The sequence below is a fragment of the Aotus nancymaae genome, unplaced genomic scaffold (genome assembly GCF_030222135.1).
Source record: "Aotus nancymaae isolate 86718 unplaced genomic scaffold, 86718_ANA_hifiasm-v0.15.2.pri h1tg000053l, whole genome shotgun sequence".
In the NCBI taxonomy this organism is placed as follows: domain Eukaryota; kingdom Metazoa; phylum Chordata; class Mammalia; order Primates; family Aotidae; genus Aotus; species Aotus nancymaae.
The window spans coordinates 16,889,773-16,917,566 of NW_026988467.1; the positions used below are offsets into that span (position 1 = coordinate 16,889,773).

General features: G+C 47.7%; 1 protein-coding gene across 4 annotated transcripts; it reads left to right on the top strand.

Annotated features, from left to right (window-relative positions):
• The first annotated feature begins 5,185 nt into the window (after nucleotides 1-5,185).
• On the top strand, nucleotides 5,186-27,264 carry PLA2G5 (phospholipase A2 group V). 4 transcript variants are annotated; one of them, XM_012440233.2, is made up of 5 exons: nucleotides 5,186-5,524; nucleotides 21,006-21,055; nucleotides 22,278-22,422; nucleotides 25,884-25,990; nucleotides 26,667-27,264. In XM_012440233.2, exons 2-5 carry the CDS (start codon nucleotides 21,016-21,018, stop codon nucleotides 26,789-26,791), a joined length of 417 nt encoding a protein of 138 aa, XP_012295656.2. In that variant the 5' UTR covers nucleotides 5,186-5,524; nucleotides 21,006-21,015; the 3' UTR covers nucleotides 26,792-27,264. The 4 variants fall into 4 exon arrangements, with proteins under 4 accessions (XP_012295656.2, XP_064219451.1, XP_064219449.1 ...); XM_064363379.1 differs by lacking the exon at nucleotides 5,186-5,524 and adding an exon at nucleotides 15,669-16,133; XM_064363380.1 differs by lacking the exon at nucleotides 5,186-5,524 and adding an exon at nucleotides 16,945-17,303.
• Nucleotides 27,265-27,794: the final 530 nt, after the last annotated feature.

Here is a 27,794-nt window from a genome sequence, read left to right on the forward strand (position 1 = left end):
CTGCCTATTCACCCCTCTGTCCTCCCAAACCCCTGGCAACCACTGGTCTTTCTACTGTCGTCATAGTTTTGCTTATTCAAGAATGTCATATAGCTGGAATTATACAGTATATAGCCTTTTCAGATTGACTTCATTTATGCCTTTATGTTCCTCTGTGCCTTTTTGTGATTGGATAGCTTATTTCTTATACTATTGCTAAACAGTATCCCACTGTATGTCTGTATCAGTTTGTTTATACTTTCACCTATCGAGGAATCTTTTTGTTGCTTCCAGTTTGGGGCAATGATGAATAAGGCTGCTATAAACATTTCTGTGCAGGATTTTGAGTGAACATAAGTTTTCAGCTCTATTGGGTAAATACTTAGGAGTACAATTGCTGGATGGAATGGTAACACTATATTTAGCTTTGTAAGAAACTGTCAAATGGGAGCAGGGTGTGGTGGCAAGCACCTGTAGTCCCAGCTATTCAGGAGCCTGAGGCAGGAGGGATTTCTTGAGGCTAGGAGTTCGAGACTGGACTCTGCTATGACCACATTTGTGAATAGCCACTGCACACACCCACAAAAGAAACTACCAAACTGTCTTCCAAAGTGACCGTGCCATTTTGAATTTCCACTGGCTTTGAAGGAGTCCCTGTTGCACGTCCTTGGCAGCATTTGTGGTGTTAATGTTTTGGATTTTAGCCATTTCTAATAGGTCTGTAATGGTTATTTTGATTTGCAATTTCTAATGACACATGGTGTTGAGTGTGTTTTCCATATGCATATCTATCATCTGTATGTCCCCTTTGGCAAAGTGTCTGTTCAGAACTTTTGCTCATTTTTTAATTGAGTTACTTGTTTTCTTATTTTTGAGTTTTAGGAGTTCACTGTATATTTTGGACACAAGTCCTTTATCAGATATGTGTTTTGGAAACATTTCTCTTAGTCTGTGACTTTTGTATTCTTCACAGCAGAAGTTTCTTTTTCTTTTCTTTTTTTTTTTTTTTTTTTTTTGAGACAAAGTCTTGCTCTGTCGCCAGGTTGGAGTGCAGTGGCCCAATCTCGGCTCACTGCAACCTCTGCCTCCCAGGTTCAAGCAATTCTCCTGCCTCAGCCTCCTTGGCAGAGCATCTGGGACTACAGGCACATATCACCATGCCCAGCTAATTTTTGTATTTTTAGTAGAGATGGGGTTTCACCATGTTGACCAGGATAGTCTTGATCTCCTGACCTTGTGATCTACCCACTTTGGCCTGCCAAAGTGCTGGGATTACAAGCATGAGCCACTGGATCTGGCCTGAAATTTCATATTTTAATAAAGTCCAACTTAACATTTCTTTTCCCAACTCCATATTCAGTGTTTTCATGTTGGTAGCTTGGAATCAGCCATATTGGGGGTATTTACACTAAAGAAATTGGCACACTCTACAAATCAGGGATTTCCTCCTTCCTTACAAGAGTTGGTTACTAAATCATTTTATAGCACATGACTGCCTCCTACTTTCTATTGAATAGTTCCAATTGGTCTATTACTTTAGTCATAACTTTTTTTATGTACCAAAGGTTTTTTTTGTTTTGTGTACATGTGTAAGATATTGGTATTTTATTTTTCTTGATTTATTTGCTCTTGGAAAGGCATGGTAGCTCATGCCTATAATTCCAGCACTTTGGGAGACAGACGCAGGAGGACTGCTTGAGGCCAGGAGTTCTAGAGCAGCTGGAGCAACATAGCAAGACCTAATCTCTACAAAAAAAAATTAGTCAGCTGTGCTGGCATGTGCCTGTAGTCCCAGCTACTTGGGAGGCTTGGGTGGGAGGATCTCTTGAGCCCAGTAGTTCAAGACTGCAGTGAGCCATTATCACACCACTGCATTCCAGCCTGAGTGACAGAGTGACACCTTGTCTTTTTTTTTTCTGTGACAAGGTCACACTCTGTCACCTAGGCTGGAGTGCAGTAGCATGATCACAGCTCATTGCAGCCTCTACCTGTGAGGCTCAAGTGATCCTCCTGCCTCAGCCTCCTGAAGAGCTGGGACTACAGGTACATGCCAACATGCCCAGCTAATTTTTGAATTTTTGGTAGAGATGGAGTCTCCCTATGTTGCCCAGGCTAGTCTCGAAATCCTGGGCTCAAGTGATCCCACCTCAGCCTCCTAAAGTGCTGGGATTACAGGTGTGAGCCACCTCATCCAGCAAGACCCTATCTCTTTGCAAAAAAGAATAACCAAAGCATGTCTAAAGAAGAGAGAAGAGGGATTTTCCTTAGTATATATGACTTAAAAAAATTATAGTAATTAGGCCAGGCATGGTGGCTCACGCCTATAATCCTAGCACTTTGGGAGGCTGAGGTAGGTGGATTACCTGAGCTCAGGAGTTCCAGACCAGCCTGGGCAACACTGTGAAACACCATCTCTACAAGTATACAAAAAATTAGCCAGCCATGGTGGTGTGTGCCTGTAGTCCCAGATACACAGGAGGCTAAGTCAGGAGAATTGCTTGAACCTGGGAGGTAGAGGTTGCAATGAGCCAACATTGCACCATTGCACACCAGTCTGGGCGACAGAGTGAGACTCTGTCTCAAAAAGAAAAAAAAAAAAAAAATATATATATATATATAGTAATTTAGCAGAGTGATAGATGTTAGGGCAAGTTTAGAAAAATAGATCAAAGCAACATAAAGGAAGCCCAGAAATAGATCTAAGCATAGGTGGAAACGTGTGTGATCAAGAAAACATTAAAATCAGAGGGGAAATATTGGTCTGTTCAACAAAAGGTGTTGGAATCATTGACTTTCCTTATGGGGAAGTAAAACTACGCTTAAGCTTCATACCACACACACAAATGAACTCCAAATGGAGTAAAGGATTAAAGCCCCAAGTGTCAAACCCCCAAATTTAGAACCAATGGAAGAAAGATATTCAGAAAAATATTGTTAAATTCATGATCAAAGAGTTATGTAGGACTTTGCAAACAAGGCACTAAACATTACAGATAGATAACTCATATAGCATAAAAGGTAAAAGTTTTTATATTATAAATATGCTGGCCGGGTGCAGTGGCTCATGCCTGTAATCCGCACTCTGGGAGGCCAAGGTGGGCGGATCACAAGGTCAAGAGATTGAAACCATCCTGGCCAACATGGTAAAGCCCCGTCTCTACTAAAAATACAAAAATAAATTAGCCAGGCTTGGAGTAGGGGGGCACCTGTAATCCCAGCTACACGGAGACTGAGGCAGGAGAATCACTTGAACCTGGGAGGTGGAGGTTGCAGTGAGCTGAGATCTCTCCACTGCACTCCAGCCTGGTGACAGAGCAAGACTTCATCTCAAAAAAGAAAAAAAAAAGCCATAAATAAAAGACAACTGGCATGCTTACAGAATATATTTGCAACATATATAGCAAACACTTATGTCTTGTCTTCCAATTTCCTGCCCCCTGGAAGCCACTGATACAGAAGCCTGAGGGAACACACTCCCTGACCTCCTCCTCCAACAGAGCAGAGCCAGGAAGGGCTCGGATGGAAATGAGGACGAAGAGGTCCAGAATTCGCACAGCTACCAACAGACCTTTCGTTGAAGAGGAAATCCAAATGGCCGTAAAGCATACGCGAAAATGATCAGTTGCACCAGCAGCCAGGGGAAGCAAGTTAAAACAATGATACACAATTTTGTACTCATCAGATTGGGAAGAACTGATATTATCAAATGTGATATTATCAAGTGCTGGCTATGGTGCTGCTAGGAGTGTAAACTGATACACCCACTGAAGAGAGTATTTTGGGAATGGTGAGTAAAGTTGAAAATGTGCATGCCCCTCATCTGACCGGCGTAGTGTTTTTTTTTTCTTTTGAGACAGAGTTTCGCTCTTGTTGCCCAGGCTGGAGTGCAGTGGTGTGATCTTGGCACACTGCAACCTCCACCTCCTGGGTTCAAGTGATTCTCCTGCCTCAGCCTCCTGAGTAGCTGGGATTACAGGCATGGGCCACCACACCTGGATAACTTTTTTGTGTTTTTAGTAGAGACGGGGTTTCTTCATGTTGGTCAGACTGGTCTCAAACTCCTGACCTCAGGTGATCTGACCGCCTCAGCCTCCCAAAGTGCTGGGATTACAGGCGTGAGCCACTGCACCTGGCCCTATGTAGTATTCTTACAAAAAATGTCTAACCTGATAATCATGAGGAAGCAATAGGCAAATTCAGATTGGTGGGTATTCTGCAAGACAACTGGTCTGGATTCAAGAGTATCAATGTCATTTTAAAATAGAAACCAGATTAAATCTGGGCGTGGTGGCTCACACCTGTAATACTAGCACTTTGCAAGACCGAGGCAGGTGGATCATTTGAACTCAGGAGTTTGAGACCAGACTGGGCAACATGGTGAAACCCCATTTCTACAAAAAATACAAAAAATTATCCAGGCGTGGTGGCATGTGCCTGTGGTCCCAGCAACTCAGGAGGCTGAGGTGGGAGGATCGCTTAAGCCTAGGAAGTCAAGGCTGCAGTGAGCTGAGACTGCACCACTGCACTCCAGCCTGGGTGACAGAGTGAGACCTCATCTCAAAAAAAAAATAAAATAAAATAGAAAAAAAAATAAAAAATAATTTTTTTTTTAGGTATGATCTTCCGGTAACCTCCATCTTCCCTTGAGGTATGGCCTGCCTCCTAAACAGCCAGCTCTCCAGGCCTGACAATGACAGATGAAGGACCCCAGCAGCCCTAGAGAGACTCCGTCAACAGAGGCTGTGCCTGCTCACCTCCCCCTGGGCCTCCTCTTGGGCTCTCTCTTTATTTTTTCAATTAAAAAAAAAAAAGAAAGAAACCAGATGAAAGAACTTTCTAGATTAAAGGACACCAAAGAGCCACAACAACTAAATGCAATGCCTGATGCTTGTTTGGATTCTGGATCGGAAAAAGCCAGTAGATTGGATATAAAAGCCACTATTGGGGCAATAGGGGAAATGTGTCCATTAGATAGTTACAGTATTATGTTCATGTTCTTGTCCCAGCCAAGGCTGACGAGCCCCCAGGGACTCGGATAGTTAAGATATTTAGCAGGCTGTCAGAGCCTTAAGAAAGTTCTCAGCCCAGGACTGAGGTAGGGGTTACTTTGGGCTGAGGGGATTAGCAAAGGCTTGTGAAGTGGCTAAAGCCGTGACCTGGATAATTCAGGACTCAAATCCACCCACATTGGAATTCTCTGGGTGACTGCCCAGTCCCTTGGCAGGCCAGCCAGCCACAGGGCCCGACTGTGCAGGACTTCCTGCCTCTGCAAAGGCAGTCAGGGGCTGAGTAGGGTTCCACCCGACTGGCTCCAGGCAGAAGTTTTTCCTCCCCACCTCCAGGATTGTCCTTATCATCGCTCACTCCTATTCTCAGCTTAAGATTCTAGAGGCCAAGAATTGACTCCCCTGGATCCATGGTCTGTGGACCCCCATGTGCCGACTGGAGACGGGAAGCCAGTGAGACCTGGGGCTTCAGGGTCCGCCCAAGGAGGTTGCTCATGGCGGCAGACCTCTGGAGTGGGATTTGAGGCCAGGCCAAAGAGGTTAGTTACTGATGGGGGTTGCACAAATTGGGGGTTGTGGAGGGACGCCAGCTGGGAGGGAGAGACTGGAGATAGGGGGTTGTGGAGAGTCCAAGAGGGAGGTGAGCAGGCAGAGCCTCTGTTGACCGAGTCTCTCTAGGGCTGCTGGGGTCCTTCACCTGATATTGTCAGGCCTGGAAAGCTGACTCTTAAGGAGGCCAGGCCACACCTCAAGGGAGGTTACTGGAAGATCATACCTAAAATTACGAGCAAAACTAGGAAGAGTTATGAGTAGGCGGAGTTAGGACTTGTGTTTACATTAATCTGAGGTTTTGCTTGGATTTCTTTTTAACCTAAACCACAGCAAATATTCCCTTTCAGGGAAAGAGATCACCAACATCTATTTAATATCCCTTAACTGTTGAGACTGTCCACTGCGTGCCAGACACTTCAGTACAAACAGAAAGAGACCCAGAGATGAGTAAGATGCCCTTAAAGGGAGATCTTCCTCCTGCCTTCCTCCATCTCTCTCTCTCTTTCTAGCTCCCCTCTCTGGAAGGCAGTTTAGCTTTGGGCTAAGTATATTTGGCCTTGGGAGTCAAACTGATCAGGACAACTCTGAGCTTTGACAGGCTTGACCATGTGTATGAGTTATTTCTTTTTCTTCAAGCCTCAGTGTCCCAATCTGCTAAGTGCATATGATAGTAGTATCTGCCTCATAGGATCACCTTAGGGATAAAATGAGAGAAGCCCCATAAAGAACTTAGCGTGGTATCTGTGCTCAATAAGGCATCAGCTATTTTTATTAGTCATTCAGCAAACATTTTTTCCTAGGACCCAATCTGTGCCATGCAGAGTGCTAGGTGCTGCCAGAGAGAGGTAAATGAGACACCGTCAAGGATTCACAGTCTAGCTTGTTCATTCGTTAATTGATTTCATCAATAAATATGTATCATGCCTTATGCCGAGCACTGGAGATGTCAAAGTATTAATAAAAGACACAATATGATTGGTGCTGTGAAGTGAGGAGGCACAGGGTACTGGGAGAGCTCAGGGCAATGGATTGATCCAGTTCAGGGCCGGGCAATGGATTCACAAGACGTTTTGGCAAAGGCAGACCCAGCTTCCCTGTTTCCCAGCTCCCAGGTGCGCTCCTACCCTGGGGCCTTTGTGCTCGCTCTTCCCTCTGCCTGGAGCTTTCTTCCCCTAGGATGTCCCCATAGCTTGCTCCTTCACCTCCTTCATGGCTTTACTCAAGTGTCACCTCCCCAGCAAGACCTTTCTCAGCCACCCTGTTTAAAGTGGCCACTCCAGCCCAGTGCGGTGGCTCACGCCTGTAATCTCAGCACTTTGGGAGGCCAAGGCGAGCAGATCACTTGAGGCCAGGAGTTCGAGACCAGCCTGGTCAACATGATGAAACCCTGTCTCTACTAAAAATACAAAAATTAGCCGGGTATGATGGTGCACGGCTGTGGTCCCACCTACTCAGGAGACTGAAGCAGGAGAATCTCTTGAATCCGGGAAGTAGAGGTTGCCGTGAGCTGAGATCGCGCCACTGCACTCCAGCCTGGACAACAGAGCACAACTCTGTCTCAATAAACAAATAAATAAATAAAGTGGCCACTCCCACCATCAACAGTCCCTGTTCCCACCCCCAAACGCACACGCCCAGCACTCCCAACATGCTCCCTGCTTGGTTTTTCTCCATTGCATCAATCACCACTTGACAAACTATACGTTTTACTTATTTGCCTGTCTGTTTCTGTCTTCTCCCTCTGGAATGCAAACTCTGCCATGAGGGCAGCGTTCTCAGCTGTTTTGCTCTTTGCTGTATCCTCAGTATTTAGAGCAGCACCTGTCACATAATAGGTGCTCACTAAATAAGTACCTTAAGTTTACAAAGATGAGTAGGAGTTGAGTAAGAGAAGAAGGGGAGGAAATAACAGATGAAAAGGGAAGAGGAGGAGGGAGAGAAAGAGAAAGAGAGAGAGAGAGAGATTGAAATTAGTAGGTTTAAGGAACTAACAGCCTTCACATCTGGCTTCTTCCTAGGAATGCTTTGGGGTGATACAAGGCAAGACTGGAGTAGGTGGGGGGCCAGTCATGCGGGGCCATGTCCTGTGAGGGGAGACAGGTGCCTCTGACTTGGGTGGATGTGTTATGTGCTGTTACAGAGGTTAGAAAGATTGACCCAGGAAAAATGGAGGAAGCCATGAACTCTTCTGGGGAGGTATCAGGGAAGGTGTCTCAAAAGAGGGGGCACCTTCTCTTAGGCCCAGGGAAAGAGTTCCAATGTTATTCTAGGCGTGATGGGCATTCTGAAGGCCTGTTCTCACACCCCCCATCCTAACAGACAGACACTGGGTTAGAAACGTTTCGGTACTTGCACTAGTGGATTTCACTTTGTATTTGTAGTGCCTAATGGGACCTCTGCCTACAGAATTGCTCAAGAAACATTTGCTTGGTTGGATTGAGATTGAGACAAGTGGAGTGGCCTTGAACTGTAGGTGTTTCAGGCTCATGGGCCTAGAACTTTGGGCGCCATCTGTGATCTTGCCAGGCAGAGGGACAGCCTTTCCTAGGGTTTCTTCCTCCTCCAAAAAAGAAGGGACATTACCATGTAGGAAAACAAGTGGCTTTTACCAGTTAGAAAATGTTGGAAACAGATGCTTGGTGCCACAGAGAAAAATCAGCACTGAGACAAGGAATCTCTCAGCGAGACAATTTTACTTTCTGCAGAAAGGATGGTACCAGAGTACAATGAACAAGGAAAAAGTAGGCACGTTTATCATTTACGCATTTGGGGTCGTCTTCACTGCTGTGACTGATCTCCATTGGTTGGAGCTAGACTTCACAATCTAAAACTGAACCTGATTGGCTAATAACTTAAAACTTCCTTGAATAGGTAAAGGCAATGGAGAACAAAAGGAAGAGAGGAAGTCCAAATCAGGAAGGGACAGAAAGTTGCTTGTGAAAGGACTTAGAAAAGTAATAGCATAAATATCTTGGCAAAAGTACAAGGACATAGAATCTCCTTTGTGCCTGTGAGCGTGTCTAACAGCTACATAGGATAGGGCTTAACAAAGAGTTATTAGCAAAAAGCGAGAAGGCTTTGAAGAAAGTCTTTAAAACAAACTAGGCTGGGCGCGGTGGCTCACGCCTGTAATCCCAGCACTTTTGGAGGCTGATGCGGGTGGATCATGAGGTCGAGAGATCAAGACCATCCTGGTCAACATGGTGAAACCCCATCTCTACTAAACATACAAAAATTAGCTGGGCATGGTGGCACATGCCTGTAGTCCCAGCTACTCGGGAGGCTGAGGCAGGAGAATTGGCTGAACCCAGGAGGCAGAGGTTGCGGTGAGCCGAGATCGCGCCATTGCACTCCAGCCTGGGTAACAAGAGCGAAAATCCATCTCAAAAAAAACAAAACAAAAAAAACTCTACTATTTCTAACACTTATGATTTATTCTTTAACAAGAAAGAAAACTTTGAAGAGGAACTTTTCTACTTTCTACAGAAAAGGAGAGTGGAGAGCATTTTAGGTGGAGGAAAAACAACAGAAACAAAGGCAGAAAAGAAGGTTAGTTCATGGTAGATTTCTTAACGGTGAACAGTTGAATGGATTACATTTTTCAAAGATAAAGCATGTATTTGCTATGGAGTTGGTGTGCCTATTGCCTCCTTAGCCAAAGTTATGGTGAAAGTTGAACTTGAGCCTGTTATTAACCAATAGCTGTAACATGTACAAACTACACGTGCATCCTGGGCTGACACCAAGATAGAATTAGCTGTGTGTATCTTTAAGGGAAGCTGCTAATTTACAGCCTGCCTGAAACCCACAGGGGGCTGCTTTTATGTCCAGATTTAATTGGTTCATCCATCCCATCATTCTTTTATTCCACAGATAATTATCGGCCACCAGATACGCATTAGGGGCTGGGTGCAGTGGCTCACAGCTGTAATCCCAGCATTTTGGGAGGACGAGGTGGGTGGATCACCTGAGGTCAGGAGTTCGAGACCAGCTTGGCCAACGTGGTGAAACCCTGACTCTATCAAAAATACAAAAATTAGCCCAGCATGGTGGCCCATGTCTGTAATCTCAGCTACTCAGGAGGCTGAGGCAGGAGAATCACTTGAACCCAGGAGGCGGAGGTTGCAGTGAGCCGAGATTGCACCATTGCATGCCAGCTTGGGTGACAGAGGGAGACTCCATCTCAAAAAAAAAAAAAAAAAAAAAAGATACGTGTTAGGTTCTCTACTACCTGCTGATGGGCTGATAATATAACAAAGAACAAGATGAAGACGTGTTTTCTGCCCTCAGATGCTCATATTCTGGGGGAAGGCATAAGGCACATGAGCCATGAACAAGTAAGTTAAAGAGAGTTAAAAATGATGGTCAGTGCTATGAAGGGAAAAAACAGGGTGACCTTGGGTAAGTGGTCAGGGGAGGCCTTCTGGAGAAGGTGGCATTTAAGGTGAGACTTGGAGGATAAAGAAGCAAGGACTAAGTATTCGAGGCAGGGAGAGCAGGAAGTGCAAAAGCTGCGTTGGAAAAGCTCAGAGGATTCATGAGCAAGTCGATTTGAGAGCACCGAATGTCAGACCCTGCGGGCATCCTGGAGCTCGTCTACTTCTCTCATGCTAGTCATTGCTCTTGCAACATATCTGAACCTGCCTCTGGCTGCATAAAATGTTGTGGGGAGGCGGCCCTACTGGGCAGGGAGCACAAAATATTTGACAGCCCTCTCCATGTTATGGAGCAACTGAACGACTCATGAGTTTGCCTTGTTTTTGAACCTTGGCAAAATGTAATTTTAAAAACTTTTTTTTTTTAACATGATAGAACCTAGGCTTCATAACTGACGAAGCTGATTTCATGAGCTTTGACAGATCTCATCTGCATTTTAAGTGTTTCCAACACTTAAAGATTAAGTTCCTTTTCCTGAGAAGTCAAGCGGGGGCATATCCCACCCACTCAGTGCCCACCTCCCATGCGACATTTCCTTTCCTAAAAAGTGGCAAATAAAAAGTGCCTTCCGGGGAGAGGAAACACCACTCCCAAGACAGCTCATTCAATTCCCAGGACACATGAGCTGTTAGAAAAACGTTCTTGGATCGAGCCAAAATCTGACTGCTTAATGCGTCCGTGCTGGGTGGGTGTTGGTTCCGCAATCTGGAGCCACATGGGACAGTTCTGATTCCTCCTACTCCTGACAGCCCTTCAGAGATTTGGAGACAGACTGGGTACCCCCAGCCACCTTTCAAACTCAAGTCAGCCCTAATTCCCTCCCTTCTGTCTCCTGCGATCCAGACACCTCCTAAACCTATTCAGATTGGGGCCCAGGGCCAGGCACATCCCTCTGGGTATGGCCTGCTAAGAGCCCTTGTTCTGGGCACCACACTCCTACCATCACCACCAAAGATGACCACTGCTTCTGTGATGTGACCAGGACTGGGTTTGGGGGTCACACGTGATTGTTGAGCTGTGTTACCCACCCTGTCCTTGTGCATTTCAGCTTTGAGGGTCTTTGGACAGGACCTGTTCATTCTCTTCTTATTGAACTCAGGTTATCTTGCTCTTGATCAAGATCAGGATAAGATCAGGACAAGACCAAGATCCAGCCTCCTTAGCCTGACACCCAGGGGACTTGGTGACCTACCCCGCTGCATCTCTTTGGCCAGTCCTTCCCAGCATTCCTGAATTTCTACTAAACACTTGAAGAAAGTTTCTCAGTGGTCATTTGGGGGCATGTCCACCATCCTATTAAAAATAACCAACATTTACTGATACCTTACTGTGTGCCTAAACATCTGCTGTGTATCAACTCAGAACATAGAGATGAGATGGGTAAAATTATTTACCCTGTTATTTCTGATGGTAAACTAAGGCACAGAGAAGTTAAGTAACTTGCCAGAGGTCACATAGCTAAGAAGTGGTGGTTCCAGCGCGTGGACACCATGCATCCAGCCGCAGTCCATGGTGTGCAGCTCGTATTACCTTATGAGGGCTGACCAGAGATTCCTGCAGGCAGAGAGCAATTGTGAGGCAGATTGGACCCAAGACTATAAGAATTGCTTGAGGATGAGGGAAGAGTGAAACACATACCCCACCATGGGGCAGCTACTTCTCGGCAATGGCCAGTTGTGTCCACGTTGGAGTCTAGACTCAGGATTGCTAGATCTTTTAAAGAGAAGCTGGAAATGGAAATGTGGATTTCTTTCTCGTTTTTTTTTTTTTTAGACAAAGTCTCACTCTGTTCCCCAGGCTGATGTGCAGTGGCGTGATCTCAGCTCATAGCAACTTCTGCCTCCTGGGTTCAAGTGATTCTCCTGCCCCAGCCTCCCAAGTAGCTTTGATTACAGGCAATCACTACCACACCTGGCTAATTTGTGTACTTTATTCACTACATTGGCCAGGCTGGTCTCGAACTCCTGACCTCAATTCAGGCCTGCCTCAACCTCACAAAGTGCTGAGATTATAGGCATGAGCCACTGTGCCCAGCCTGGAAATGTGGATTTCTGTCTAAGATCTTTTAGTGTTTATAACATTGGCAGCTAGTACCATTTTTTCCTTTTTTTTTTTTTTTTAAAAAAAAAAGCACTGTGTAGACCAAGCAAAGCATTTCCTAGGACTCTATGAAGCCCTGAGCTGAAAGTTTATAATGAAAAATCCAGTTCCACTCATCAGCAATGATTGGGACTCTGAACTCATTGAACCAACTGTACCTCAGTTCTCACTTTTCTACCTCGTTTATAGGGAAACCACATGACACTCTGGTTAGCTGTCTTGTGAAAATCCCAATCATTATGTCCTAATGGGGTCACAACCCTTTTTTGTAAAGAACACAGATTTGGCAGACAGATGGGTCAGGTGTACGATTCTGGGTCCTCCTTTTACTAGCTGCGTGACCTTGGGCGAGCTACCTAACGTCTGCCCCTCTGTTTACTTGCTTATTCATTGTGATTATAATGCCCATGAGATTTTGTGAGGGTTAAGGAAGACTGTGAATGCTGAGCTTGCCTTGCATTTGGGGCATAGCAAATGTTCATTAAAGACCGAGTTCTTCTCTCATCCCTTTATGAGCCATCAGCCTTGTAATCCCCTCCAACAGAAAGTGCCAGAGTGGACAGCATATCAGATGAGTTCTATAGCATTCCAGAGACAAGTAAGCTCCCTGTGGAAGGAGGGATCATGGAAGACTTCCTGGAGGAGGAGGACTTGATGTAGACTTTCTGCCAGTGAGCCCTGGGTAATCCTGTTCCATGTGCCAGCAAACCATTTGATAAGGCCAGGGATATGTCAGCAGCTCAGGTTCTCAGGGTGAGGGAGTGTCTGGGTTTCCATGGCTGCCCTCGGCAGGGCTTTACTGGGCAAGCCTGCATGTGATAGACCCAGCAAATGACAGAGAACGAGTGTGTTTAAGTGATGTTTAATTTGTCCTACATATACTTCTTGAGGACTTGTAATTGATCAGACATTGTTCTAGGTTCTGGGATCAGAAATGGATCAGAGAAGAATTTTGCCCTCAAGAGGCCTCCATTCAATTAGAGATGGAAGTGGTGGGGGTGTCTTTCATCACTGAAGTGTGAATGGCTGAATCCATTACCAAGAAAGGGGAACTGGGGACGACTGGGTTTTGAGGGGACAGTGAGTTTAGTTCCGAAGTTCGCAAGGGTCATTGGGATAGAATATTAGACTCTATCTTCTTTCTTTCTTTCTTCTTTCTTCCTTCCTTCCTTTTCTTTCTTTCTCTCTTTTTCTTTCTTTCTTCATTCTTTCTTTCTTTCCATCCATCTCTGTGTGATCATATTTGAGATGCGGACTGGGCAGTGGGGTGAGAATGGAGCTGAAGCCAAAGGAGTCATGCGTTCACTCAGCAAACTCTTACTGAGGACCTACTATGTGCCAAGTGCTGGGTTACAGAGGGGAAGCAGACACAGAACCTGCCCTCATGGAGCACTCAGTTTATTGGAAAGACATAATCGCAATAATATTTGTAGTAGTTATGACTTACTGAGCACCTACTGGGTGCCAGGCACTGTCCTGGGTCCCTCCGCCTGCCTTGTCTCATTGAATTATCAGCATTACTAAGTGAGGCTGGTTCTATGATTATCCCGTTTTGCACAGATAAAACAGAGACCCAAAGAGGTAAAACAGCTGACTCAGTGACACAGGTGTGGTCAGAGCTAAGACGCAGATTTGAACACACGTCTCTCCTATGCTGGATCTTGGATCTGACATTGTGCCTCTGCTTCCTGCATTCAGTCCTTCCTTCATTAAGCATTGTTTGTTGAGTCAAAACTAGGGCCAAACTGCTCTGTCTGGGACACCCCCGGATGCCTGCACAGAAATAAGAGCTAAATCCCTGAACTCAGATGAGCTCAGCCAGAGAGCGGTGAAGACAGAGAAGGGAACTCCAGAGGGCAGGTCCCAGAAACACACCTGCATCTGGGGGGGCCGAGAGAGATGGGAGGGGGGTGAGCCACAGGAGGGCAGCCGGCCCAGTGCAGCCTTGTGAAGCCCAGAGGGAGAGAGAGTTTCGAGAAGGAGGAGGTGGACTGCAAGATGAGTGCCCTGAGGGACTGAGTGGGTGACCCCCAAGCTTGGGCTATGCCAGGCTTTGGGGGTCCCTGATAGCAGGCTCAAGGATGCAGCAGATGCTGGCCAGCGAACGGTTCAGAGTAGGAAATGACAAAGGGCAGGTTTCTCTGTTTAGAAATTTGGCTTTTAGGCCGGGCGCGGTGGCTCAAGCCTGTAATCCCAGCACTTTGGGAGGCCGAGGCGGGTGGATCACGAGGTCAAGATATCGAGACCATCCTGGTCAACATGGTGAAACCCCGTCTCTACTAATACAAAAAAAATTAGCTGGGCATGGTGGCGCGTGCCTGTAATCCCAGCTACTCAGGAGGCTGAGGCAGGAGAATTGCCTGAACCCAGGAGGCGGAGGTTGCGGTGAGCCGAGATCGCGCCATTGCACTCCAGCCTGGGTATCAAGAGCGAAACTCCGTCTCAAAAAAAAAAAAAAAAAAAAAAGAAATTTGGCTTTTAGAGGAAAAGAGAAGTAGAATTGTCACTAGAGGCAAGGAATTTTTTAAAAATTTTCTGAGGCAGAGTCTCGGTCTGTTGTCAGGCTGGAGTGCAGTGGCGTGATCTCGGCTCACTGCAACCTCCACCTCCTGGTGCAAGTGATTCTCCTGCCTCAGCCTCCCGAGCAGCTGGGCGCCACCACGCCCAGCTAATTTTCTGTATTTTTAGTAGAGACGGGGTTTCACCATGTTAGCCAGGATGGTCTTGATTTCTTGACCTCTTGATCCGCCCACCTTGGTCTCCCAAAGTCCTGGCATTATAGGCGTGAGCCCCCGCACTGGCCGATTTTTTTTTTCTTTTTGTGGCTTGGCTTTGTTTGGTTTAGAATGGCAGGGCAGGTGTGTGTTTGTAGGTTGGGGAGGGAACTGGTTGAGAAGGAGAAATGCAAATACAGGGCGGGGAGAGGACTTCTCCCCAGGGTTCTGATGACCACCAGACAACATCTCTGTTTACTTCTGTCTTCACTGTCTGTTTCCCACTGGCCTCAAGGGCGGCTCTGTGAAGGCACAGGTTCTGTTATTCATCATGAGATCCCAGTGCCCAGCACGTAGTAGACACTTCATAAATATTTTTGGTATTGAGCTGAATTCACAGGGTTCTTCCAGGAGCTCAGTGGTTAGTCCTAGGAAAAGAAGGGTCCAGGGGGCCTTAAGGAGGGGCTTCTTCTGATGACAAGAGGGAGGGACGGAAACGGAAGTCAACAGCAAGGAGGGGCAGGAGCCAGAAATCCAAGTCTTTGACGGGGCACAGTGGCTCATACCTGTCATCCAGCACTTTGGGAAGCCCAGATGAGAGGATCACTGAGCCCAGGGATTTGAGACCAGCCTCTGCAACATGTTGAGACTCTATAAAAAATGCACAAAGAAATTAGCTGGGCATGGTGGCGCCCCCTGTAGTCTTAGCTACTTGGGAGGCTGAGGCAGGAGGATGGCTTGAGCCTGGGTGGAGGCTGCAGTGAACTGTGATTGTGCCTCTGCACTCCAGCATGGGGGACAGAGATAGACCCTGTTTCAAAAAAAAAAAAAAAATCCAAGTCTTCTCAAAAAAGTGTGTGGGGGGTGGTAGGGTAAGAGGTGGAATTAACAGAAGTGGAAAATGGAGAAAAGAATACTAGTAGCTACCTATGTCCTGTGAGAACACTCTAGAAGGTAAGCTGTTAATGATTTATTGGCACTTCTCTGCATTTGTTGTGGCTCTAAGTTATAAATGTATAAATTTATTTAATCCTAACAACAGCTCTCTGAGGCAGGTGAGCTTCAGTCAGCCCCGAGGTGATGTGGTGAGCGGTGGAAAAGCCAGGATTTGAACACAGAACCTGGGGCTGATATAGAACCTGTGATGTTACCCACTGGGCCACACCCTTCCCCAACTGACATTAGTTTACATGCCTTATTTTTATTTTTATGTATGTATTTATTTATTAATAGAGACAAGGGCTTGCTCTGTTGCCCAGGCTAGTCGAATTCCTGGGCGCGATCACAATTCACTGTAACCTTGACCTCCTGGGCTCAAGTCATCCTCCCACCTGAGCCTCCCAGGGTAAGTCATTGTGCCTGACCCACGTACCTTGTTTTACATGGTACGTTCCTCACCAGGAGCCTCTGGGGCTGGAGGGGCTCATAATTCTCATGTTTCACATGAAGAACAGAGAAAGGTAGTGGCTTGCCCAGGGTCACAGCTACTGAAGTGGCTGAGCTGGGACTCCAGCTTGCATCTCCCTAACTGCAAACCTGGCACTTTCCCCTTCCCCGAGGGAAGAACTGTAGGAAGTTAGCAGGGAGTCAGGTGCTGACAAAGGGCTACCGCCTGGACGTGGGGGAGCAACATTCTGTAGGTAACTCGGAGTTGTGTTTCTGCAGGCACCTCCCGAGTCACCCCAGCTCAGGAACGGGGCAGAAGAAGTTGGGAGCTGGCAAGTTAGGAAGAGGACGGGGCAAAGCTTCAAGTCCAGGAGCGGGGCCGCCTGTCTTCCCTGGCTGTCCTTGGGTTGAGGCTGAGCAAGACAGGATGAAATCTGAGCAGAATCCCAGGGCTGGGGAACTTGACAAAGACCCAGTGTGTGGGTGGGAGGGAGGCTGTGCTGGGAGGGGGATTCCAGGGCTTCTGTTCCTGGTAGAGAAGAGCCCTGGATCGTGGGTGGCTCAAGCCTGACTCTGATCACTGTCTTTCCCGAAAGCCACTGGGCACTGTGACCTGCTACAGAAAACAGCTGCTTCTCCCTGGTAATCCCAGCACTTTGGGAGGCCGAGGCAGGTGGATCACTTGAGGTCAGGAAGGAGTTTGAGACCAGCCTGACCAACATGGTAAAGCCCCTTCTCTACTAAAAATACAAAAAAATTAGTCAGGTGTGGTGGTGTGTGCCTGTAATCCCAAATACCTAGAAGGCTAAGGCAGGACAACTGGTTGAATCAGGAAGGCGGAGGCTGCAGTGAGCTGAGACAGGGCCACTGCCCTCCAGTATGGGCGACAGAGCGAGACTTTGTCTCAAAAAAAAAAAAGAAGAAAAAAACTGCTTCTGCATACACAGTGGAAAAAAATCCCCAGGGGTCATGCCAGGGTGAGGGGAAGCAGGGTTTCCTATGTGAGTTACCAGGAATCTTGGAGCTGGCCCAGCCAGGAGTGTGGGAGGTGACAGAGAGGTCCTTAAAACCAGGCGGGCCCCTCCCTGGCGTCTTCTGCGAGCCTGAGGACGGAGAAAAGGTCTCACTGGTGAGGAATTGCATCATTGGGGCTGTTTTGCCTGGGGGAGGTGCCGGGAGCAGGGCCGAGGGAGGGGCTAGGAGAGGAGACACCTGGCCCCCTTGGTCAGGGGCGCAGGGCCTGGAGAGGGGCAAACTCCCATCACCTCCCTCACAGACAGCAGGAGGGCTGAGCGGCGCCTTCTGTGCAGCGGGGCTCTGCGCTACACTTTCTTTCCAGCCAGGAGGCGTGAACTGGAAGTCCTGGAGCTGCCGCATGTGGACTTGGGGGACCCATCCTTCGGCGACCTGGCCACGTCCCGGCCTCCACATCTTCCTTTGGTCTGTCGTCTCCATTCTCTCCCTGTCATTACTGCAACCGCTGCCCTCCTCCGAAATTCTCTTGTGGCTATGCGCTTCCTCTCTGTGGTCGTTTGATTAAAATAGCTGAGCCCACATCCTCCTCCTGGGGCCCACTTTGGGACCAGCCAGTTTGAATCATGTCAGCGGGACTCCAGGCTTCCCTGGTTGTCCAGTGTCTGGGCCTGGGGTGATTTGGGGCAGGAGAAACCTTGGCTTGGAGGGTGCGAGTGAGGGAAAGGTGGGCGGGGTGTGCCGGGGGACTGGCAGTGTCAGCAGTAGGACGTATCCATACCGATCTGCAGCATCCTCACTTCCTGCCTCCTCAGAAGAAAGAATTCCACTGAGGGGCATAAGGCAGAAGGAGAATGAGACTGAGGCAAGTTTCACAGCAGAAGTGAAAGCTTATTAAAAGCTTTAGAGCAGGAATGAAAGGAAGGAAGTACACTTCGAAGAGCGCCGAGCAAGCGGGCGATGTTGAGAGTCAGGCAGGCGACGTGAGAGTCAGGCAGGCGACGTGAGAGAGTCAGGCGTGCTGTTTGACCTTTGACTTGGGTTTTGTGTGTTTTTTTTGAGACGGAGTTTCACTCTTGTTGCCCAGGCTGGAGTGCAATGTCGCAAACTTGGCTCACGGCAACCTCTGCCTCCCAGGGTCAAGCGATTCTCCTGCCTCAGCCTCCCAAGTAGCTGGGATTACAGGCATGTGCCACCACACCCGGTTAATTTTGTATTTTTAGTACAGCCTGGGTTTCTCCATGTTGGTCAGGCTGGTCTCTCACTGGTCAGACTGGTCTCAAACTCCTGACCTCAGGTGATCCACCCGACTCGGCCTCCAAAAGTGCTGGATTACAGGCGTCAGCCACCATGCCCGGCCTAAGTTGGGGTTTTACAAACTGGCATATTTCCAGGGTGTTGTGTTTCTTATCCCCTGATTCTTCCCTTGGGTGGGCCATGCACACGCACAGTGGCCTGCCGGCACTCGGGAGGGAGCATGCGCAGTGTGTTTACTGAGTTGGACGCATGCTCCCTTGAGGCGGTCTTCTCTTACCAGCCGAATGTCCCTGGCAGGTCATACACCAGTTAAACTCCGCCATTTTGCCTCTTAGTAGGCATGTGTGAGCCCACTTGCCCAACTCCTGAGAGCTTATCTGGAAACTGCTCATCACCAGCTTTAGGTGTTCCTGTTTATGGGGAGACTGCCTTTCCCTGGTGCTGGCTGTAACCAGTTATTTAGAGAGACAGTTACCAACTGCCTGCCCATCACCTGTTGGTCCCCTGCTCACTACCGTCACAGTTCGTCTGCCTATGAAAGGCATGCTCACAGAGGAGCCATTTGAGGTCTCTAGGAATTAACCAGCCCTGGAAGGAGCAGGCTGTCTCTGGCCGACAAGGCCTCCAAGATGTCAAAGTGTCATAAACTATAGAAAATAAAAAGTATGTTTAGTGCCCAGGGATGCTGAGAGGCAGTGGAGCAGAGTCAGTCAAGGAAATAGATTCACAGTCCTGGGCTAAACCCCTGAGCAACTCACGGTACCTGCCTGAGCCACAGTTCCTTATCTGTAAAATCGACAACTGTTAGTCATTCTTTCAACAAGTAACTGTTTAAAAGGACAGAAGCTGGGCCTGCCAAGGTCATTGGTGGGTTTAGAGAGATAGTGGATAGTGCCTGGCACACAAGAGGTGCCCAGTGAGTGGCAGTTGGCGTCCTTGGGCCACAGCTCCAGGAAGCAGCAGAGAAAGATTGGTGTGGAAGGGTAGGGTCTAGGGCCATTTCCTTGGCTGTTTGCAGCCCTTGGAGCAGAGGCTGTGGGTGAACAGAACCCTCAGGAATGTTCTTGGAACTCGGAGTTGCTGCTGGACAAGGGCTGGCATGGAAGCCAGCTCAGTAGCCGGGAGCCCCAAGGAGTCTGAGGTGTATTTGGAGGCCAGGCCTTGGGAGGTGCCAGGGTTTCCGGCAGAGCACTGGCACAAGTGACCATTCAACTCAGGGACTCGAGACAACAGGGCACTGAAGGGGAAAGCCTGGGCTTGTCCAGCTGTGGATAAACAAGGACTTTGAATCCTGGGAGGAAGGGAATCAAGCAGCTGCTGGCAAGGAACCTCTGAGAAGCCAAATTAGAATCAGGTGCTGGCCTGAGACACATGGAATTTCCTGGACTCTAGGCTAGCAATGGCTGTTTTTACCAAAGACAGATTCTAAGGAGTGAAGCCAAGGACTTCTGCCTGAGAGGTAGAGCATGAGAAGGAACAAACAAGCCCCCTCAAAGAATTCATGCTGGGAAGGGAGGCTGTGTGGTGCCGTGAGGGGCACAGAAGGACGGAGCTTGAATCCGGCCTCTGCTTCTCAGTGACTGTGTGACCTCTGGCAAGGCCCTGAGTTCTCTGAGCCTCAACTTTCCCAGTAGCAAAATGGGGACCGTGTGATACCTACCCTGCAGCACTCCCATGAGCCCCCAGGGTTGACTTATTCTTTAGGTAGACGCAGAACCTGGGGCCCAGGAGAGTGTCTTAATTTTATAAATTCCTTTAAAATCAAGAGGAAAGGAAAGAATATATAATAATAAATCCAGCTTGGATTTTATTTTTCTTTCTACCAACATAGTTGTCAAAAATAATCGTGTGTATACAGATATAAATATAAATATATAGCAGAACGACGCCTACAAAGGCAAAAGTGCTTGGGGCCCATAAGAGCCATGACCAGGCCCTGAAAGCCACTGGCACATTGTGGGTGCTCAGGGTTCACTGCTGGGCACCTACTCTGGGCCAAGCACTATTCTCAGTGTTAGAATAGAGGGGTGCATCGCCCAGTGTCTGCCTGCAAAGAACCATCAGGGTAGACATCCTTGCAAACGGGCAACTAGGGCACTGTGAGCTGAAGAGTATGAGACATAGAATCACTGGCTTTCCTCTGCCCTCCTGCTGTGGGTGGCGCCGAGTGCTCTCTGTCCAGGAAGTTTTTCTTCCTGAAAGCTTCTTAGATCTTTTATCAAAGGCCATGTCTAGTTTACATCAAGTCCTGCTTCTCCACGTATGCCACTAAATTTCCATTCAAGAATCCTGGCCATTCTCTGGTCCGTTTTAGCCATTTTGCCGATGGGGTGAGTATGTCTGGGGTGTGTGTGGCTAAAAGCACACTGGTGGTCGGGACAGTCTCCCAGCAAATGCTTCCATTATTGCCCCTCTGCCTCCAGAGACCTCAGGGGACCTGTAGTTTTTTGCCTCATCTTTTCTGGCTAGACTCACCTTGTTTATTGCCCACCAGGACAGAGACTGGAATAGGCGGGGCCTGGTGGGGAGCCAGGGTGGGATCTGAATGGGCCTTGGGGGCACTGCCTGATAGACCTGTTGTGGGATGTGTTTTTTCTTCCAGAACCCCAGAGATGAAGGGCCTCTTCCCACTGGCTTGGTTCCTGGCTTGTAGTAAGTGGTGGCCCCACGACCTCTGAATTAACTTCTACCCCATGAGAGTAATAGGGTGGTGAAAAGGACACCTGCCGTTGAGGTGGTAGAGACTTGGGTTTGAATCTCGGCTCTGCACTGACTGCATAGACGTCAGCAAGAGGCTTTATCCCTCCAAGCCTCTGCTTCCTCATCTGACATGGGCTAATGCAGTCCATGGGTGGGGCTGTGGCAGGATCCTAGGAGATACCATACCTCAGCTGTGTAAAGGTGGTGGACACGGAGGTTATGTGGCTGGCAAATGTAGGAGGCAGATGTTTTTCCTTGTATGCAAATAAAATAAGATTAAAAAAAAATCCCCAAATCAATCAAAATAAAATCAAAGCTCGTATTTAAATATTCCAACCTACAATTCCTGGGTCATTCTCAGCTCTGGCTTGTCCAGCTGGGAGGTGACTGTACAGATGGCTTTAGTCCTATCCTGCAGCCCCGTGACTGTATATACAATCCCCTGACAGGCTGTCCTGCACTTTAATGTCTTGCCAGGTGTCTGGAGACCCCAGGAGGAGCTGAAGGCCTGGGGCAAGGAGAGAGCAGGGGGCCTTGGGCTCGCTGTGAAACCCTGGACAGGGCACCTTTTCCCTCCAAACCTCAGTTTCCCATTTGTAAGATGAGGGAACTGCCTTCAGCAATTTCTAAGAGTCCCATCCTGCTTTTAGATTCTCTGCCTTATGTTCTAAAAAGTGTGAGGGGAGGGGAGTGGTGGGGAAGAGGAACGTATTGCCAAGAGAGACAGGAAGCTCCTTTCTGCCTGCTTCATGAAAATACCTTATGAATTACACCTTATATGTTATGGTCACTTACCATGTGCCTGTCATCATGCTCAAAACTCACAAACTTGATGTTATTTTAACCTTCATGACAACTCCAAGATGTAGCTGCTAATTTTGGGTCCCCATTTTCAAGATGATGAAACTGAGGCTCTGACTCCATTCAATACCATACTTTGAATTAGTGGCAGAGTCAGGATTTGAACCCAAGTCTGCTCATGTTTCAATTCCAAACTTCTAACCAATTCTCCATACTGCTTGCATGTCCCCTCCCACTGACTGAGAGAATTAAAAAGAGACACGCCAGTCCCTCCAAGCCCCAGGTGGGAGAAAGGGTAGGAGGTGCTGGGCAGTGGGCCTAATGCAGGGCTGGGCTGCCCGGGTGTCACCTGGGAACATGGGCTGTCTTCCAGGTATGTCTGCTGTGCAAGGGGGCTTGCTGGACCTAAAATCCATGATCGAAAAGGTGACAGGGAAGAATGCCCTGAAGAACTATGGCTTCTACGGCTGTTACTGCGGCTGGGGCGGCCAAGGGACCCCCAAGGATGGCACCGATTGGTGAGCTGATTGCTATAACTGCCCTTGGGCTCCAGGGTCTGCACCCACATTTTCTTGTTCAATTCCATTATCAGTTCTGGAAGATGAGTATTAAACTACCATTTTATAAATACGAAAACTAAGTCTCAAAGAATTTAGCTGGTAATCCCAAGATCCCAGTGGCCTAAGGTGTCAGTTGGTCTACTGTGGCATAACAAGTGGTCCTAAATGTAGTAGCTTAAACAGCACTGATCATTTACTTTGCCTGTGAATCCTCCATTTGGGTAGGGTTTGTGGGAGTGGCTTGTCTCAGCTTCAGCTTGGACAACTGGGGCTGGACAATCCACCTTCCAGATGACCCACTCCTATGGCTGGCAAGTTGTCAGCATCTCCTGGCCTAGGAGTGGGCCAGAGGCCTCAATTCCTGTCACTTAGGCCTCTCCCAGGATGTTTGGGATTCCTCCCACCATGGTGACTCTTGGGTTGCAACAGTGGGTATCCCCAAACTGCAAGACTAAAGGGTATGGTGTTTTATAGGCAGCCTCAGAAATTCCACTGTGTCACTTACACCGTACTCTTGGTCAAGGCAGTCTCAAAGCCTTTAAGAGGGAGGGGACCTAGATTCCACCTCTTGATCGGGAAGTGCTAAAGTTCTAGAAGAATGTGTGAAATGGGAGATTCTGTTCCTTGGAAAACATACCCAACTGGGTTAACAATTCTGATACTGCTAGACATATATAAAGGAAAGGGATGATGAAGCAAAGAAAGGACAGATGGTTGGGGCCAAGTTTCTCACTGTTGGAGTGGGATAAGCCAGGGCAGGAAGCCAGAATGATCCATGTGCAAAAGCACTGAGTTAGAGACCTCAACGTGGACTCTGGTTTAGCTTATTATAGAGGCAGATGTTTACATGTAGAAGTATGCACAGGTACCAGTATGCGTAGATATCATGGATACATGAGTATCATACTAATATAAGATGTGAGTAACAGGAGAAAATGGGTGTTTCCTCTGTAAGATCTTCTCCGTTTTTCTGTAAACCAACAATGCTTTTTATGTGCAATCTGCTCCACCTAACATACAGTCGTCCCTTGGACTGGTTCCAGGACCCCTGTGAATACCGAAATCTGCAGATGTTCTAGTCCCTGATATAAAATGGCATAGTATTTGCATATAACTTGTGTGATCATATGCTTTTTTTTATACACATGGGAAAAAGAAACATTCTTTTGCTGTCAGTGGAGAAGGTCTAAAAGAAATGACACCCCAGTAGCAACAAGCACACTTAATGCCTAGATCTGGTTTCTAGTGTTATTCTTCAATAAAAGAACCCTTCCAAGCCACACACACACACACACACACACACACACACACACACACAAAACCAGGGTTCCTTGAAGAAATGGCCAATTCTAGGACCAAGGCAGGAAATATGCAAGATGATCCTGGAACTTCTTTTAGTGACGAAAGGTAAGGAAGTGTTTAAACAAAAACAAAACGAAAGCCCACATTGTTGGCAATGTGACAAGAGGTACAGTGCTGACTGAAAGAGCCCCAGTAGCCCAGACTGGAACAATTTAGCAACAAAATAACCCCAAACTCCAGTCTCATGATGAGAAAAAAGAAAATCAGACAGATCCCAATAGTGGGGCATTTTATAAAATATCTAACTAGTATGCCTCAAAACAGTCAGGAACGAGGAAAGCGTGAGGAAGTGCCACAGCCAAGAGGAGTCTAAAGAGACAAGACAATGGGCCAGGCACGGTGGCTCACACCTGTAATCCCAGCACTTTGGGAGGCAGAGATGGGCTGATCATCTGAGGTCGGGAGTTCGAGACCAGCCTGACCAACATGGAGAAATCTCATCTCTACTAAAAATACAAAATTAGCCAGGCATGGTGGTGCATGCCTGTAATTCCAGCTACTGAGAAGGCTGAGGCAGGAGAATCACTTGAACTCGGGAGGTGGAGGTTGCGGTGAGCCAAGATCGCGCCATTGCACTCCAGCCTGAGCAACAAGAGCAAAACTCCATCTCAAAAAAAAAAAGAAAAAAAAAGAGAGACAAGACAATGAAATGTAACATGGGATCCTGGGACAGAAAAAGGACATTGGTAAAAATGAGGGAACGCTGAATCAATTATGACTTTTTACAATCAGTGAGATAGTAACGATGTATTATTATTTAGTGAATAATTATTGTTAATAATATATCAATATTGGTTCATTAATTCTAACAAGGGTATCATACTAATGTAAGATGTTAGTCATAGGAGAAATTAGGTGTTTCCTCTGTAAGATCTCAGTTTTTCTGTAAACCAAGAAAACCTTTTATATGCAATCTGCTACACATAACATACAGTCATCCCCTGGACTGGTTCCAGGACCCCTGTGAATACCAAAATCTGCAGATGCTCTAGTCCCTGATATAAAATGACATAGTATTTGCATATAACCTATGTGATTGTATCCTCCCGCCCCCGACCTTTTCTTTTTCTTTGAGACATGGTTTCACTCTGGTTGCCCAGGCTGGAGTGCAATGGTGCGATTTCAGCTCACTGCATCCTCAGCCTCCTGGGCTCAGGTGATTCTCCCACCTCAGCCTCCTGAGTAGCTGGGACTACAGGCGTGTGCCACCATGCCTGGCTAATTTATTTATTTATTTTTTTTAGTACAGACAGGATTTTGCCATGTTGCCCAGGCTGGTCTCAAACCCCTGGACTTTAGCAATCTGCCTGCCTCGGCCTCCCAAAATACTGAGATTATAGGCATGAGCCACCGCGCCTGCTGTGATGGTATACTTTAAATCATTTCTAGATTACTTATCATAGCTGATACAACGTAAATGCTATGGAAGTAGCTGTTGTAGTGTTTGGGAATTAATGACAAGAAAAAGTCTGTACATGTTTAGTACAGACACAAGAAAATAGGCCTACTTACATTTTCCATCCATATTGGTTGATCTACAGGTATGGGACCTATGATATGAGAAGTTTATTTTTGGTTCACATAATAGTTCAGTATGAATCACACGCTGGTTCCTCCCATCTTGTGGTTCTGCCATCCCTCGTGGCCTCAGAATCCTTTGCTGGGTCATCTCCATCCAGCTGAAGGATGGAGGCAGAGGGACAGTGGAGGAAAGTGTGGGAGGTTTGTCTGGGCAGGTCTGGAGGTGGAGTGCATCAATTCCACTCACCTCCCCTGGCAGGGATCGAGTCATGTGGCCACACCTACCTGCAAGGGAGGCTGGGAAATGTAGTCTAATCGTGAGACCAGGAGGAAAACAAGTGTCCATGACCTGCTGGCTGGAAATGAGGAGCAGGAAATTACTCAGTCACACTACCAGATCCTCTCTGCCACATCGTGTCCATCGAGGCCACCAAGGTGGCCTCTGCTAAAGTGACATGGTTGAATTTTTGCTCCTATTAGGACAGGGTCAGGAGGGCACCCCTCCCGCTCAGGATCTAAGTCTCTTGCATGGACAGGTGCTGTTGGGTGCATGACCACTGCTATGGGCGGCTGGAGGAGAAGGGCTGCAACATTTGGACACAGTCCTACAAATACAGATTCGCATGGGGACTGGTCATCTGCGGTAAGGCTGGGGCTTCCCGTTTGGGCCATTGGAAGAGCACCTGACTTCAAGTTCAATTGCCCCAGAGGACAGTCAGCCTGTATCTTGTTGGGGAAGGTGGGGTTGGGTGCAGAACTGGGACGAGAAGGGCAGGATTATTGCAGCTGTATCAGACCCCCGGGTAGGGCTGAAACATCTTAGCATCCACCCTGTGCAAGAGCTTGACATGCTTCCTTTTTCTTGATTCTTGATCCCCAAATACCTGTAGAGTAGGTTTAGTCTCCTCCGTTTTAGACATCAGGAAATGGAAGCTTGAAGGCCTGCCAGTGCACATAGCAGGATTCAAGCTCAGGGCCCGGGGATGGTTTCTGCTCTGTGAGAATGAGAGTTCCTTCAGAGCAGTGGCTGCCTCCACCATCAGTCTGGGAGTCTCCCAGAGGAAGGAATGTGCTTCCTCCATCAGACTGGGAACTCCCTGAGGGCAGGAGCTGTCTCCTGGACTGAAACATCACCCTGAGCAGCAGCTGTGCCCCTTCCATCAGATTATCCATCCCCCCGGTTTAGGAGCCGTGCCTCCTTCATCAGGCTGAGAGCTCCTCGGAGCAGGAGGTCCATGGGGTCTCTGCTGAGATGGGAGTGATCAGTCAGTCAAGCACGCTCTTCCCACTATCATTCTGCTCCTGGTGTTCTCTTGCAGAGCCGGGGCCCTTCTGTCATGTTCAGCTCTGTGCCTGTGACCGGAAGCTCGTCTACTGCCTCAAGAGAAACCTATGGAGCTACAACCCGTGGTACCAATACTTTCCCAACATCCTCTGCTTCTAGGCATCCCCAGCGAGCTCCTTCCAGACCAAGCATTTGCTCTGTTCTTCTGCAACACAGAGTTCCTACTCTGCTGGGTTCCTGAGAGAGGCTCCTACGTTGCAGACCTCAATCCTTCCTGAAGCTTCGAGGACCCCCAGGGCCACACCCTCCAGCGAGTCCCAGAAGAGTGACTCTAGTCATAGGACTTGGTAGGGTCCCAGGGCCTCCACTTCTGAGGGCAGCCCCTCTGGTGCCAAGAGCTCTCCCCGAACTCAGGGTTGGCTGTGTCTCCCTTCTCTGAAGACAGCATCCTGGCTCCAGCTGGAACACTTTCCTGAGATGCACTTACTTCTCAGCTTCTGTGAGCAGATTATCACCACCACCCTCCAGAGAATTTCTACACAAGAAGAGCCAATTTGACTCTCTAAATCTGGTGCATGGATATTAAATAAAATTCCTTCTCAAGGCTAATAAAAACCACATTGGCATTTTCCTCTGCTGTGGGGGATCACTGGTGCCTCTTTCTCTGCCACTGGGGCAAAAACCTGAAGTTATCCACCTTGTCTCAGAGACAGAAGGGAAGATTAGCAAATGCAGGGTTTTCTGGGTTGAGTTTCAGGCTTTCTCTTGGGCTTGTTTCCTTAAACCTTGGGGTCCTCTCTAGCCCAGTGTTGGGTCTCATTCTTCCTTGATGAGATGGGGGAAAGATAACTGGTGATTATGACAGCTTCAGCTTTCAGGTCAGAGAGGGTGGCATTCAAGTCCCAGCGCTGGCTCCTCCAGCTGTGTGGTCTTGGGCTCATTACTGAACCTCTCTGACGTTCAGTCTCTTTGAGAAAGAAACTGTCTTGTTCCTTGCAATGTAAAAAGAGGCTTCTAAAACTCACCTTGATGCTGATATGGGGGATGCCGAGGTTCTGGGATTTCACACAGCAGGAATTTTTAAAAAATAGCTGTCAGTTATGGAGTCTATTTATTTACTTTTTTTACAAAGTAAGGACATTAAAAAAAAACTCATCTATCA

Excerpts from the sequence above, each read along its gene's own strand:
- PLA2G5 (XM_012440233.2), top strand. The coding sequence starts at position 21,016 with ATGAAGGGCCTCTTCCCACTGGCTTGGTTCCTGGCTTGTA. Across the intron at positions 21,056-22,277 it reads GGCTTGGTTCCTGGCTTGTA|GTATGTCTGCTGTGCAAGGG; the intron begins GTAAGTGGTGGC and ends GCTGTCTTCCAG. Across the intron at positions 22,423-25,883 it reads CCCAAGGATGGCACCGATTG|GTGCTGTTGGGTGCATGACC; the intron begins GTGAGCTGATTG and ends TTGCATGGACAG.